The sequence below is a fragment of the Salvia splendens genome, unplaced genomic scaffold (genome assembly GCF_004379255.2).
Source record: "Salvia splendens isolate huo1 unplaced genomic scaffold, SspV2 ctg54, whole genome shotgun sequence".
Classification (NCBI taxonomy): Eukaryota; Viridiplantae; Streptophyta; class Magnoliopsida; order Lamiales; family Lamiaceae; genus Salvia; species Salvia splendens.
Window position 1 is genome coordinate 1 of NW_024599197.1, and position 15,342 is coordinate 15,342.

The 15,342-nt window shown below is 35.7% G+C and overlaps 1 protein-coding gene and 1 pseudogene across 2 annotated transcripts; both read right to left on the bottom strand.

Moving 5' to 3' along the window:
* Window positions 1-3: 3 nt before the first annotated feature.
* Window positions 4-3,066, bottom strand: LOC121790530 (annotated as a pseudogene).
* Window positions 3,067-8,686: 5,620 nt separating this feature from the next.
* LOC121790528 (probable disease resistance protein At1g58602) lies at window positions 8,687-13,768 on the bottom strand. Of its 2 annotated transcripts, XM_042188724.1 has the most exons (4): window positions 13,444-13,768; window positions 11,607-12,668; window positions 9,200-10,970; window positions 8,687-8,909 (listed from the first exon to the last, which is right to left on the bottom strand). In XM_042188724.1, the coding sequence occupies exons 2-3, from the start codon at window positions 12,553-12,555 to the stop codon at window positions 9,211-9,213; spliced, it is 2,709 nt and encodes a 902-aa protein (XP_042044658.1). In that variant the 5' UTR covers window positions 12,556-12,668; window positions 13,444-13,768; the 3' UTR covers window positions 8,687-8,909; window positions 9,200-9,210. The 2 variants fall into 2 exon arrangements, with proteins under 2 accessions (XP_042044658.1, XP_042044657.1); XM_042188723.1 differs by lacking the exon at window positions 13,444-13,768 and having other exon boundaries at window positions 11,607-12,675.
* Window positions 13,769-15,342: the final 1,574 nt, after the last annotated feature.

The following is a 15,342-nucleotide window of genomic DNA, read 5'->3' on the forward strand; positions in this document are numbered from 1 at the left end:
TTGTCCAGCTTCAGGATCATAAAAACCTCTCCACGAAGCTAATCACGGTTGATTTGCCACTCCCACTCTGCCCAACCAAAGCAGCAGTCTTCCCACTCGGTATGAAAATCGAGAAGCCTTGAAATATCTGGATTTCTGGTCTTGCTGGATATCTAATACACATCTTTGAGCTCGATCTCCCCTTTTATATCCTCCAAAATAATTCCACCACAATCAGCATCAATTTTTGGTTTCCGATGGATGGTCTCAAACATCTTGTAGGCAGCAGCTTGCCCTGCTGCAAAGGCATTCACACATGGAAAAGCCTGGCCAATTGCTCTGGTGAAGAAGCATAAATCATACTTAGCGAAATAAGTTAATCTGGAAAACAAGAAACTAAGTTAATGCAACTTACATCCCCCCTTCATGATGGACATGATAACATTCACAACTTTCCCTCCACTGTATCCTTTGGTTATAATCAGTTTGCCTCCATACCAAATTGCAAGTCCATAAGTAGAAAAGACCATGAACAACATGCAACCAAATCCAGTGCCTGAAGCTAGCCCTTGTTTCACAGAAGCCTTATAAGCAATAACCAATTTGGCGTCGTACTTATCCACAGCTTGTTTTCACCAGTGTATTGACCAGTGTAACAGCACAAGTTAATAGAAGAGTAAATTTTAACTTGACAAGGAAGAATCAATTGGATCGAAATTCTGAAAACATACCGTCCTAATTGCTCCAACTGTTTGCTCAACTACATTTCCGGCATCAGCATAAGCAGTTTGTCCACGTGTCGCCATCTTCCCCATGAGTACAGCCGAAACTGCTCCTGCTGCAACAAGAGCAGGAATGCACGTACACAAGACGATCGACAGGAGCCATCCTCTACAGAAAGCAATAATAAAGCCTCCAAAGAATGTTGAAAAAAATTGAATAAATTTTCCCACCTGTTCATGATCAAACTCATATTTAAGAATCCTTGCCTCTTTTATACCTTTTACAATGACTATTATCCTAACTTAAGAGCTTACTTTTTCACCCATGGCTTCTTGAATGAGAATCGTATCGCCAGACATCCTCCCAATGATCTCTCCTGTTGAGGTTTGAGTATCGAAGAACTCGACATCCTGCCTTAATATAGTTTTCAAGTATAGTCCTCTTATTCGAGTAGCCTGTCTTTCACCAGTTACCATCCAACACACCATCTCTGTTCATGATTTCACACAGTTTATGGCAATAAATGTAAACCGCAAATTGCATTCAAATGCAGTAAATAAAGGAATTAATACTCACGCAGAAGTGAAGCAATACCAGCACCAATGCCCAAGTATACCAATTTCAACGAAACCTGCAAAATTAAAAGCATCGCTTCATACAAGTTCAAATTCAAATCAATTGAGGAGCAGTCCCACGTCCGCAGATACAGGCACGAAATTCGGATCCAATCGAGCATTTAATTAAACGAAACAACTCGATTAAGCATTATCGCGTTAAATTGGACGACAATCGGCTGCATGGAATCCCCAAAACAGAACATTCAACAAAAAACAAAAACCTAAATTGATCACCTTGAAACTGCATGCACAACAGTCGATCGATCACCACCGCCGAAGGAATCGATCAACTCGCCGAAAATAAGCGTCATGAGCGGCTGCGACACGCCATTCCCGATGGCTGAGATTGTGCCAACCACCATTAGAAGTATGTCGAGCTTGTCTGCAAAGGAAAATAGTTTATAAACGGCACTTTCTCATCCTCTTTCTTCTCCGGTGGCTTCACCGCCGCCGCCTGACCGTCGGCCATATATTCTGCGATTTAGAAACAAATTTACGAAACAATCACCGAATTTTGATGTGAGACATTACAATTTATAAGTTGAGTGTGTTATAATTTATAAATATATACGTATAATAGATTTGTTGGATGAATCATTTATATAGCCGTCGTTATCTCTTTTATGTTAATTTTATTTTCATGTGATATTTTTACACTTTAAATTAGGTAGTTAAATGCGACAAAATGTAGCCACTGAAATACTTCAGATACAGAGTATAAAATAAAATATATCCCATTTTTTATTGTGTGGAATATACTCAAAGCTCATTCAATTCTAGCCCTTCGCTCTTTGATTTTGGTGTTTCTAGAAAGAAATATTTTTGCCCAAGTTTTAATAATAATAGATCCATTTATTTACAAAATTTTTTGATAAAATTGAAAAATAATGACTGTGATAAGGTATTTAGCCGTTTTCCTTCTCCTAATATCACTAGGTAATATATATGTGGAGATAAGAATTAATCACAATTTACGTATCTATCAAAGTCAATCACACGTTCCATGCACTAGATTGCGTTGCATTATAAATGGAGTTTATCTCATATGAACAATGTTTTAAAAACTGGAACGGACATGTGTGTTATGATAGGTTTGATCGTGAATCGGCACATAGTCCAGTCTGGTTCAGCCTATATAGCAGGTAGCATATCGGACAGTTGTGAACCATCGAAACCGGCTGTTCGGGAATCAATGATTCTCTACTTTTAAAATAATCTTAAATTTTTTAAAATTTTGTGATTGATAGAATTGAACATATGACCTCTGGTAAACATACTCAACACCTCTAACACTCCACCACAAGGACTTTTTGAGAATATTGTGAACATTAAAAATTCTTATACATTAAACATAAAATTTTCCATCCACACAAACCAATAATTCATGTTTAATTTTATATTTTTCTAAGTAATTATTATTAATGCTATATAATTATCATCCACTAAATTTCAATTATATTTTACTATATACTAAATGTTATTATTATTTGTATAGTACATATAATTATACTTTAGGTTTAATATTTGTTTTTATACTACTATATTAATTATTTTAATAATTTATAAGTGGTTTAAATTTTAAAATAGCTTCAGTAAACAGTATATTCTTTATTTAAAAATATATGTTTCGGACCCTATAAATATGAGTGAATACAAACAACCATACTATATATGAACTAATTTACCTGTCGACAAAATTGCCATAAAAGATTGGTGGGACACTATCCCTCTTAAATCCCAGACTCATAGATACTATAATTTATCACAATAAACACCCAAAAGAAAGGTATAAGATATTACCAATCCCGCAAATAACATTGAATACAATACTGCAATAGAAAAGAAAACTAATAAATAAGCAGAACAAAATAGATAATAAAAAAAACACACTCAAAACTTTGATAACGGAGTTCGGCCAAAATGCCTATGTCTTCGAGCACCTTCTATAGAGCCTACTTCTATTTATATGTGGAGGAAGAGAATAGAAATTAGAGGTTACTAAACTAAAGAAAAGGAGAGTTCTTTTATTGCTAAACCTCTCCCCCTAAGAGCACTTGCATCGTTGTCTCGGCGCGGGCTCGGTCTCGTCCCGGCCAGACGAGACCACATTGAGACAGTGATGCAGGTGCTCCGCCGCGTCTCGTAGCCCGGGGGGAGAGGTGGTTGGCGGGCTGTCTCGCCACACGCGTCGGCCACATGGCAAGCAACGGTTGGGGCGTGACGCCCACTCGCTGGCTCTGCGAGTGGGCGTCGATTTTAGCCTATTTTATTTATTTTTTAAAACTGAAAAAAAAATTGACAGTTTTTTTCAGCCGTTTTTTTACCCTTTTTTTTTTTGCAGATTTTTTTTCTTTTTTACCCACATTCGTCTATAATAACTCATTCCTCCATTTTTCCACACACAAACACTACACTCTTACAAACACTATCATATCATATCTCTTTCCTCCTCAATTTCTGCAAAAATGTCCGGTGACGGAAACTCTCGCGGCGGCTACGACTTGATCGCGTTTGTCGACTGGGGGCATGTACAATGTTTTGGGTGCTTCCGGTTCCAGTTCGTTGCCGGGCACCCAAGGCTCGTCGACGCAGGCGTACCAAACACCATCTTTTCCAATTGATGCATACTATCGTCCCTCCGGTCTGAGGAGCACGCAAACGCAGGGATTATCCGAAATTAGGGAGGATCCTCCGGAGGAACACACTCCGGAGGCGGTGGAGGACCGTGAGGATGGCGGTCGTCATCTATACACACAAGCGGAGACGATGGCTCTGTTCGACGCTTGGATCAGAACGTTGAACGATCCCATCATCGGGAATCAACAAACCCGCAAGTGTTTTTGGGATAAGGTCACCGACGTATACAATGCAAAAAAGTCGAGGGTGGCCTTCAGCCGCAACCTGAAGATGCTTCGCGCTTATTTTGAGAGAGCCGACAGAGATGTCAAAATATTTTGTGGGATCTACAAGAGGGAAGCAGAGCAATACCAAAGCAGAGCCATTGGATCAGACATTTTGAGAGCGGCTTTGCGAGTCTTTAAATCTGACACCGGCAAAGATTTCAAATTTCCGGATGTTTGGAAGGCGGTCAAACATCTTGATAGGTGGGCTGGCGGTGTCGATTCCAGCACATGCTCGAGCTCAAAACGCACGAATCATGCGGCGGGTGGACAATACTTGTCTAGTGATGGCGGGGAAGGCAACGCCTCACAAGAGGTTGAGTTCCCGACATCCGATGCAGGGGGCTCCTCCGGTACATGACGTCAGCCGCAAGGGAACAAGGCGGCGAAGATGGCTAGGGGGAGGGGGAGGGGCCGAGGCGAATCAAGCCAGGCGGGCTCCCAAGGGCCGTCGTCCTCTCTAATGTCCATATACTTCACCGCCACGATGTCTGACACTTCACGCATGACGCCTGCTCAATACCAAGCCCATCATGCTGACATTGAGTATCTGACAAGTCAACTTGGTATTCCGTCTCCATCTAGCTTTGGGTACCGCCACCGCCTTCGGGGGATGATTCGCTGACGGAGTAGTTTTTATAATTTAAGTGTGCAATTTTTAATTTCTAGTATTTTAAATTATGTGTTTTTTTTTAATTTTTTAAGATTTTAATTATGTGTTTTTTTTTTATTTTTTAGGATTTTAAATTATAATTTCCTTTTATTTAATGAAGTGTGTTTTTATTAATTGAATTTGTTGGAAATATACATTAAAAAAATGAAATTGAATGAATAGTTTTAGTTTTATCAAACTAAAACTCAAACCAGTATGACTTGTTTCTTGTGAACGAAAAGAGTTCTAATAATATATAAAGTATGATCATCTAAGGTAGATAGAAATATACTTTACTAAATCTTGAAATTCATATCTTTGAAAGTCCATACAAACCCTCCATTTGTATGCATGTATCCAAAAAGTATAATTATTGAGATATGACTAAAAATATGTTGAGAATAAGCGATTTTTAAGTGGCTTTAATTTAAAACAGTTGAAAATTCTCAAGTTGGATTTCCAACTTGTGAATGTACTTGACATTAATTTAAAACTATTGAATTCTCAACTTGTGCTTGACAACCCAGTGACTATGAGATTCACAATCAATTATTTCAATTGTATCAAATGAAATTTACTTATTTGAAGAAGAAAGAAACAAAAGATGATTCTCAATCGCATAAAATTTAGAGTGAAGAGAACAAGGTGGTTGAAATTGGTATTCCATCCATCAATAATATGTTTGGATATCAAAATTGCAACCGGTGTATCTAAAAAAACCGATTCAATTTGATCCAATCAAACACATTGAAGTGGACTCACACTAATTAATATAAGCAAAAATAGTGAAATTGTTGTTTGTTCGACGGATATATCATATATTGACCAAAGTTAAATTATAAAAGTTTTGCCCCAAGCTCTTGGTAAATTAAGTACTCCTACTAACCATATAACTTTAAATTGAAGGAGTACTAGAAGGAAATAAATAAAGAATCCAAGCCCAAGAGAAAGTCATACTGAAGTAAATTCTATCAAATCTCTTATTTAGTTAATAAATGGGATAAGTTATTTAATTTTATGTGAATAAATAAACATGAGTTCATTTTATTGACCATTCATTAATATTTAATTGTAAATTTTTCTTTGAAATAATTTGCTATTGCAGATTGAAAATTCTTTCTTTGATAAAAGTATAGAATTAATGATGCATGATATGTTGGCAACCTAATTCCACTCTGAATCAGTGTAGTCACAGTTTATTTTGTCCAATGAAATTCGGCTATTTCATTATATTTTATTTTTTGAGGTGTACTATATAATCTTCATATTGAGATTCCAATTTAAATCCATTTCTCTTAAAACTATAACGCGTTTTTCCCATCCAAAATTGTGGAATGATGTAAGTGTTAGGCTAGATGTTCTCCTCTTTTAACAGATGACACTACTGATGCATGCCCATTTTTGGTAGTATTTCACATGTGGTGACTTACCTCATTATCAGCATCGGCCCTTATTAAATGCACCATTTGTCCCATAAAAGATGTAATACTGTAGAATGTGACACGGGATTTTAAAAGGTTTTTTGTTTTGTGTGTCGAATGGGATGAGAAAATATATTTTTTATATATTAATATGATAGATTTTTTTTCTAAAAATGGAAATATGACATTTTTAATAGAACAAAATCAAAAGAAAGGAGAGACATTTTTTATTGGGACGAGTTAGCAATTAATCATAAATATATGCAAACATATAATGAAATTGTTGTTTGTTCAACAAATATGTTAACCAGGGCACTTATGTCACTTAACTTGAAGGGTGTATTAAAATTAAGGAACGAAAACCAAAAGAATCAAGGCTCGAGAAAAAGTCATTCTAGAAATAAATCCAATCAAATCTCTTACTACTATTCAATAAATACAAAATTCGACGCAAACAAAATTTATACTACAAATCCTCATTTGGACGTTTGAGTTATATTACAAACCTCTGCTTTGATGTCACACCACTGCCTCTGCCATTACAACAATTCCAAGCTTTAATTTTTTGATGTTGAGTGTGACATGATTTCCAGCTACCATTGTCACATGATTAAACGTAACAAAATTAATTAGCATGTCATTAGTGGCTTAATTGTAACCTATATATGTTGGCAGTTTTTACAAGATGGTCCAGTTATTTTGCGTAACGTGAGATTAATAAGAACAAAGTAAATGTAGACATTTTCTTCTTTTCCATTTTGTTAGTATGTCATCCGTGGCTTAATTGTCTACTACTAAACATGTTCTTCTTTTCCATTTTGTTTAATATTTCAACAACCGCCGCTAACTTTTTCCTTTTTTTTTAATTTGAAAATCAGGCTGACCTCAGATTACCTCCGGGGGTAGCCTTCCATCGGCCGCCGACTCCACGCCGTCGGCTCTCTGCCACATCCCAACCAGCGGCGGAGTAAGTGATGTTTTTGTTATATAGTACTCTCCTCGTCCCATAAGAATATACATTTTTTTTTCTTTTTAGTCCGTCCCACAAGAATATGCACTTTCCAATTTGAAAACTATTTTCTCTCTAATGAGGTGAGACCTATTTTCCATTAACAATACTTTAATTAATTTTTCTCTCTACCTCTCTCTTACTTTATCAATTTTGCATTAAAATCCATATCGGACCCAAAGTGTATATTCTTTGGGGATGAAATTAAGGAGTATTAAAACTTCATTTTTTTGGATCATTCAATGTTGGGCCACATTTTTTTATTAATCATATAGCCCACTAACCCACTAAATAGCATGTGAATATACTTAATCAAGCAATTCAATACAAACCAAATTCAATCCACACACAATTAGGGCCCGTTTGGTAGCTATGTCATGTTTCGACTAGGCATGATACAATTCATGATACTTATCATAGTTTCAATTAGTTAAGAAATATGTATTGAGTGTTTGATAGATTAAGATAATTGTGAGTTATCTTATTTAAGTGTTTGGTTCAACAAGTCACAAATAAGGATTAAAATTGTAATTGTCAAAATTGGATTGTTCATGACATGAATCTTGCAGAATAGACTAAATTTGTTGGAGTATTGTAGAAAATTGAACTTTTCTGAAAATTAAGTTGCTAGAGTTGAAACAACTTTAAATTATTGAAAGAAAATGAAATATTAGAACGCATCTATTGAAAATAGAATCATATTGAAAAAAATATGACTAGTACTCCATCAGTTTCTCCATAGTTGAGTCATTTTTTCATTTTGGAAAGTTTCCTCATAGTTGAGTCATTTTCCTATGTAGTAACTTTTTTCTCTTTCTTACTTTACTCTTTCTTACTTTATTCTTTCTACTTTATTCACTTTCTATTTTATTCTCTCTACTTTTTTCCCTCTCTTACTTTTTTATCTATTTATTTAACACATTCAACATCAATTTCTTAAACTCCGTGCTGAAAAGTTTTGCCTCAACTATGAAGAACGGAGGGAGTAATTAACTACAGCCAACATGGCTTCATGAATTAGTCAAGCAGTTGAACCCAAATCCAAAACTCATACATAGTCTTTTATTTCATTGGGAGGTACTACCTTTGTTCTATAGCAGTGAAGACGTTTCTTTTCAGCACACAATTTTTAAAAAAATAGTGTTAAGTGAATTAAGTAAAAATATAATAAAGTAGAAAATGAAAAAGATAGAGAGATAAAGTAAGGGAAAGTAAAGTAAGTGAGAAGAAATATATTGGTTTTTACTAAAAAAAAAATAACTCAACTCCTATGGAACATAACATTTAAAATAACTCCACTATTATTAAACTGAAGGAGTATTAAAAATAACCTAATAAAACTAAACTGATGTCCTAAATTCAATGTTCCTTAACTCAGAAAAGAATTACACAAATGCTAAAGGAAACACCAATAGCATGATTATCTCAACTCCATGTTCCATCTTCCAGAAAGCATGATTATCTCAACTGGAATGAAAATTACCAAGATTACAAACAATTAATTACACACAAAACATAACTACAAAGGATCTCTAGGAAGAGAAAAAAGTACAAAGATGAGAAATGCAACAACAAGACTGAAGAAGCTCCAAGGTACAGAAATTTAACCTGCAACAAAAGAAAAATAAAATAAAAAGCGATAGAACAAGGAATGTACCCTGTAGAGAAAGACAAAATGTTTTTTTATGCACCAAAAGCGGCAGTAATGATCAGTTATTCAACCAGTAAAACCGGCAATGAGTTCTCTTGTTATGAATTCTAATGAATGAAAATAAAAACATAATGACAATATTAATTAGGGTTTATGGTTTTATTTTGCCAACAGTTTCATGGCATATAAACCAACCACTGAGAACACATTAAAACTGAAAAAAAGAAAAATGTGAGAAATGAGATACCTAGGTGAAGACTAGTCCTTGATGATAATTGAAGTGACATGGCGGACGTTGTGGAAATCCTGTCCTGATGGTGATACCCGTTCTCTCAATTTCGGCATTTGTTTAATTACGAGAGTGTGAAGGGTAGAAATGCGACTCAATCCCTGTGGAACCATCTCTAGACAAGAACACTCTCCGATTGTTAATTGAGAGAGAAGGGGCATGGCTCCTGCCTCCACTCTCCACTCCCTCAACTTTGGTAAACCTCTTAACACTAGCTTCTTGAGACGAAGAAAACTGTTTGCTGGACACCTCATCTCCTCCCCAACAAATGATTCTCGATATAATTGCAATCTTATCAAGCAAGGAAGCTTTCCCAGTATCCCCATTGGATCATCCTCAATCTCACATCCAAACAGATCCAAAAACCTGAGCTTCGAGCTCATCAAGTTGCTCCCGCACTTTGCTAGCTCCTTCCCTAACTTAGAACTAATACACAAATTATGAAGATTGGGACATGTCAAAACCTTCTCCAGCATTTGCTCATCTGTTAAGTCACAACTGTCTCCAATATTAACATCACAAACGACTATCTTGTTCCAGTTGGTAATGGCATTCAAGATAGTTGACAAGCTTTTTTTATCATGTACTCTTGATGCAAATCGTCGTAGATTCTTCATTCTGTCTATACATTTTAGTTCATGACATCTACTATCAACGAATTGTAGTGTCTCCAACCCATCTAACCCTTCATCGAATCTTACATGATAATTTCCAACTTTTTTATTTCCATAAACAGGAAAAACCATGTGTTTTAATCGCAACATCTCCTTAAAAACATTTGGAACTTCAACATTAATTGAATTTCTTAGATCAAGGGTATCCATGTATACCAAATTCCTCATGGATGACGGTAGCTTATCAAGTTCACATGCGTCTAAACGCAAACATCTAAGGTGGACAAGATTAGTGATCCCTTTTGGTAACTTTCCTCCTGCGAATTTGAATCTCACGATGACTAGATCCCTCAGCGATTTGAATTTCTGAAAATCAACTACACTTTTCGGGGGAAACTCAAGAACATTTGATTTTATGAGATTGGATATTCGAAGATACCTTATATGTTTGCTAGTATCTTCTCCACAAGCAGCTTCAAGCTCGTGTTCGACTTCACTTTTGAAATTGATAGTTAAATGTTGTATTTTCACATGTGAGGAAGCTTCCCGTAAGGTACTAAGCTTTCCAGCATGATACTCCAAACTCTGCACACCAAAATCCTCCCTTTTCCCCAATTTCAAACATAATTCTCGTACTACATCATGAAGTTTGCAAGTACCGTATTTTCTAGTTCTATCCGTGACATCATAACAATACTGAATTTCAACTTGAATGATGGACCTTGAGGCCAGCTCACTTAAGTACAACTCAGCGATGTCCATTAAATTTTTATTCTTGTCTCCAGTATTCTCATATGAAATCATGCCCTGTGCTATCCACATCTTATATAGATGCCAAGCAGGTATGGTTTCGTCCTCGTTGAATATACTCATAGAAAGAAAGCAAGGCTTCAAATAATAGGGTAGACTTTCATAGCTTAAATTTAGAACTCCATCAATCTGTTTTTCATCTCTATATATGACTTCTTTGATATCCTCATTTACTAATTCCCACTCCACCATCGAGTTTTTCTTTCTCAAGACCCCGCCGAGTAAAGAAATTGCCAATGGCAAGTACCCACATTTCTGCACCATTTCTTTCCCAATTTTCTCAAATCTTTCTTCCAAAGCAAAGTCTGCATATTGAATTAGTAGTAGATGATGACCAACTGAGTAGTGAAATTAACAAAGAAGGTGTTTGCCGAGCTTATAAGTTTGGTTAAAAGTAGTTATAAGTTGTACGAGATCTTATACATTCTGCAAATTATTTGGCAAGATAAACTTATAAACAATCTACAAATTCTTGCAAAATATACACTTTTAATTTCATTTCTCTCAATACATCTTTATACTAGTACTAAATGCGATTGTCTATCTATTATGACTATGATTTTCTCTCTAATAGCAATTTTCTCGCTAGCTTATAAACTCAATTATCCGACATTTCAATAATTTTGAATCTTTGGATACATTACATTTCCATGTTAATTGAGTCCTTTTTTCTATTTTGGGGAAGTTTCAAAATAACTGAGTCATTTCTATTTTTGGCAACGAGTAACCCTCTCTCTTAATTTTTTTCTTCTTCATATCTCTTACTTTATTCACTATTCTTAATCTATGTGCTGAAAAGAAGCGTGTCTATTAACAAGGAACAATGGGAGTATAAGATATTGGAGCATATGAGCTCAGCAAACTAAGTTTAACCAAACACCATTTATATGAGCTCTACAACAAACAATTTTTCAAGATTAGAATAATAATGTATAGCTAACCTGGAATGTTGCCATGGTCAAATGCTTTGTTTTTAAGTAGTTCCAAAGCAACATCCATGTGTAAGAGCCCAAGTTTCACTGCCAATCCAATCTCTGCCACGTTTTGTTTCCGTGTTGTCACCAATATTTTGCTCTGCAAATTTTGGACAATGAATGGATGCTTCAACTCCTCCCAATGAGAAAGTTCCCAAACATCATCCAAAACTATGAGACATCGCTTCTCTCTTTGTATCTCACATAGTCTCTCTATCAACTCTGAGTTGCTCAGACTTGGAACCTCCTTCCTTATTCTTGGGTCATTGTTCAGATTTGAAGTTGACACACATATCTTCTTGTTGTTCTGATTCTCTAGTTGCCTCAGAACATCCTCCCAAACTGATCGACTCTCACATTGCTGAGTAATGCAAACCCACGCCGAGAGGTCAAAGTCGGTCGTCTCGTTGTAGAGCTTCTTTGCAATTGCGGTCTTGCCTGAGCCTCCCATTCCCCACACTGAAATAATTCGATCCTCTGTTTCTTGCCTTAGGAGTTGAACAAGCTGCTCCACCTCATCCTCCATGCCTACAAAGCAATCTCCCATCTCCAAATAGGGGAAAGTCTTCCTTGACATGTTGTTTCCACCCGAGCTTTCCCCCTCTCCATTTGGATTCATGATTATGCTTCTTTTTATGCCGTTTTCTTGCATACCCTTGCTTATCCTCTCCAGACTTGATGTAATTTCTGAAATCTCGGAGCCTAATTGGTGGAGTGAGTTGCAATCTTCCAAAATGCAGGAATATTTGCGGACGAACTGCCGGAGGCCTCTTCTCCTTGAAGAAACTTTATAAGCTGCGTGCCTTTCAATGGCAGATTCGGATCTGTAGACGAGATCTCTGATCTGTGAGATCCAATTGGTGATGGTTCTGCTTTCATGTCGTCTTTTATCAGCGTCTTCTAGAAAACACTTCATCTCTTTGAGCTGCCTCTCGAGCTCCTTGACTTGATTGCCTACACCAGATAAGAACCTTCCCTCTTCCGATAGCAAATCACGGATGGTTTGTAGAGCAATCGACACCACTGCCTCTGCCATTACAACAATTCCAAGCTTTAATTTTTTGGCCAACACTCAGATGTTAAGAAAAGGGGGAGAAACAATGAAAGAAACAAGAGAGGAGACTGAAAAGGCAGCTTAAAAATAGCTTGCATACACACATGATTGAATTAATACTCCTATTTAGCATTGGTTAGTTGAAACTGTTAAGAGTGTGACATGATTTCCAGCTACCATTGTCACATGATTAAACGTAATAAAATTAATTAGCATGTCATTAGTGGCTTAAGTGTCACCTATGTTGGCAGTTTTTAATAACAAGATGGTCCAATTATTTTGCCTAACGTGAGATTAAGAACAAAGTAAATGTAGACATGTTCTTCTTTTTCCATTTTGTTAGTATGTCATCAGTGGCTACATTGTCAACTAGTAGACATGTTCTTCTTTCCATTTTGTTAAATATTTCAACACCCGCCGAATACTTTTCCTTCTTTATATTTGAAAATTATGTCCGTTTTCACAACGGCTTAATGTTTCTTCTCAAAATTCTTCAAACAAAATGTATGAAATTTTCCAATTGTAAATGAAAGTTAAACATCAAAATCTTCCCCAATAAAGTCTTTAAATTTGATTTTCTTAATCAGTGAACAATAGAACACAGAATGATAACAGGTAGTACATGAAATTATGGAAAATGCACGTTATTCAAGTAGCAGCATTACAGTTACTAAAATGATAAATTACAAGTTGTTTTAATTAAAACAACCCCTCAACATAAAATGGAAAAAAAAATGAAAAAGTACTTACTGGTTGCAAGATTGAATCGTAGATGGTGAGAAGGGGATAGTTTCGCTACTCAGAAACAAGCTAAGTCAGAAAATAGCTCTCTCTCTCTCTCTCTCTCTCTCTCTCAAGGAAGGGTGAATTACAAATAATCAGAATTTGAATTTGAGGCAGCAATTTCCTTCTACTCGACCATCATCATTTTATAGAAATCGTGAGCACTAGAACACACACAAGCAGAATTGTATCTAGTCAGCATCCCAGATCAAATCAGATTACCTCCGGGAGTTGCCTTCCATCCCGCCGACCCCACGTCGTAGCCACACCCAACCAGCGGCGGCGTAAATGATGTCTCTCTTCTTTTACTAAGACTCGTTTTTTGTGAAGAGCACTTATTATAAAATTTTGTTCATATTTTCAGTATTGTTATATTGAGATGACATTTTTATCTAACAAATTTCCTGTTGGTAATAATTTTATATGTTGTAAAAATAGAAATTAATAAAATTGCATTGTTCATGATAGATTAAATTTGATTGCGGAAAATTAGTTCATATTAAAAATCTCTGAAAATTAAGTTGCTGTATTAAATAACAGCTAGTATAAGTTGTTACGAGCTAATACTTGAGTAATACTAGGATGGTAGAAGAATGTGAAAACCGAACGCAGCTATTAAAAATAGAATAATATTGAAAAATTAAATATAGTTAAAATTATCCTTGTATAAGTGTGCATTAAACGAAGTTTAAATAAGCAATTCAATACAAACCAAATTCAACGCAAACACAAATACACAATCTTCTCTTTCAACATTTGAGTTGTTAGTTGTTACAAACCATCAATTTCAATTCAAATATAATATCATTTCAAATGTAATGCCCACACTACATAACTTTAAATTACCAATATTCCACACAATTACTGATACACAAACACTCTAGAAATGCAACGACGAAACTGAAGCAAGAAGGCAAAGAAATTTAATCAGCAACAAAAGAAAAATGAAATAAAAGGCGATACAATCGTACAAAGAGTTGAGATTCATTAAAATCTTACCAAGGAATGTCCCTTTTAGAGAAAGGTAAAAATGTTTTGTTTGAGTACCAAAAGTGGCGGTGATGATCAGTTATTCAACCTGTAAATCAGCAATGAGTTCTTTAGTTATGAATACTAATGAATGAAATTAAATACATAACGACACGATTAGAGCTTATGATTTAATTTTGCCAAAATTGAATATAGAAAAATGTGAGAAATGAGATACCTGGGTGAAGACTAGTCCTTGATGATAATTCTGTATCTTGTTCCAGTTCATAATTCCATTCATGATAGCTGACAAGCTTTCATTATCGTGTATTCTTGCTATGAAATGTCGGAGATTCTTCATTCTGTCCATACAATTAAGTTCATGGCATCTACTATCAAAGAATGCTAGTCTCTCCAACTCATATACTCCCTCATCCAATTAGTCGATAATTTCTAATGTTTTCATTTCTGTAGAAGGGAAGAATCAAATGTTTTAATCGCAACATCTCCTTAAAAACATTTGGAACTTCAACATTCTTTGAAAACCTCAAATCAAGGGTATCCATATATACCAAATTCCTCATGGATGAGGGTAGCTTATCAAGTTCACAATCTTCTAAACGCAAACTTCTAAGGTGAACAAGTTTAGTGATTCCTCTCGGTAACTTCCCTCCTGCAAATTTGAATTGAATTTCTGAAAATCAAGTATACTTTGTGGGGGGAACTCAACAACATTCGATCCTATGAGATTGAATAATCGTACAGACCTTATATGCTCCCAAGTATCTTCTCCACAAGCAACTATATGCTCATACTCGACTTCATTCTTGAAATATATTGCCAGATGTTGTATCTTCATATGCGGCGAAGCTTCCTGTTGTAAGGTACTACGTTTCC

Coding starts and splice junctions, on each gene's coding strand:
- LOC121790528 (XM_042188723.1), bottom strand. CDS start 12,675: ATGGCAGAGGCAGTGGTGTCGATTGCTCTACAAACCATCCGTGATTTG. Junction 10,971..11,606: donor TGACCATGGCAACATTCCAG/GTTAGCTATACA, acceptor TTCAATATGCAG/ACTTTGCTTTGGAAGAAAGA.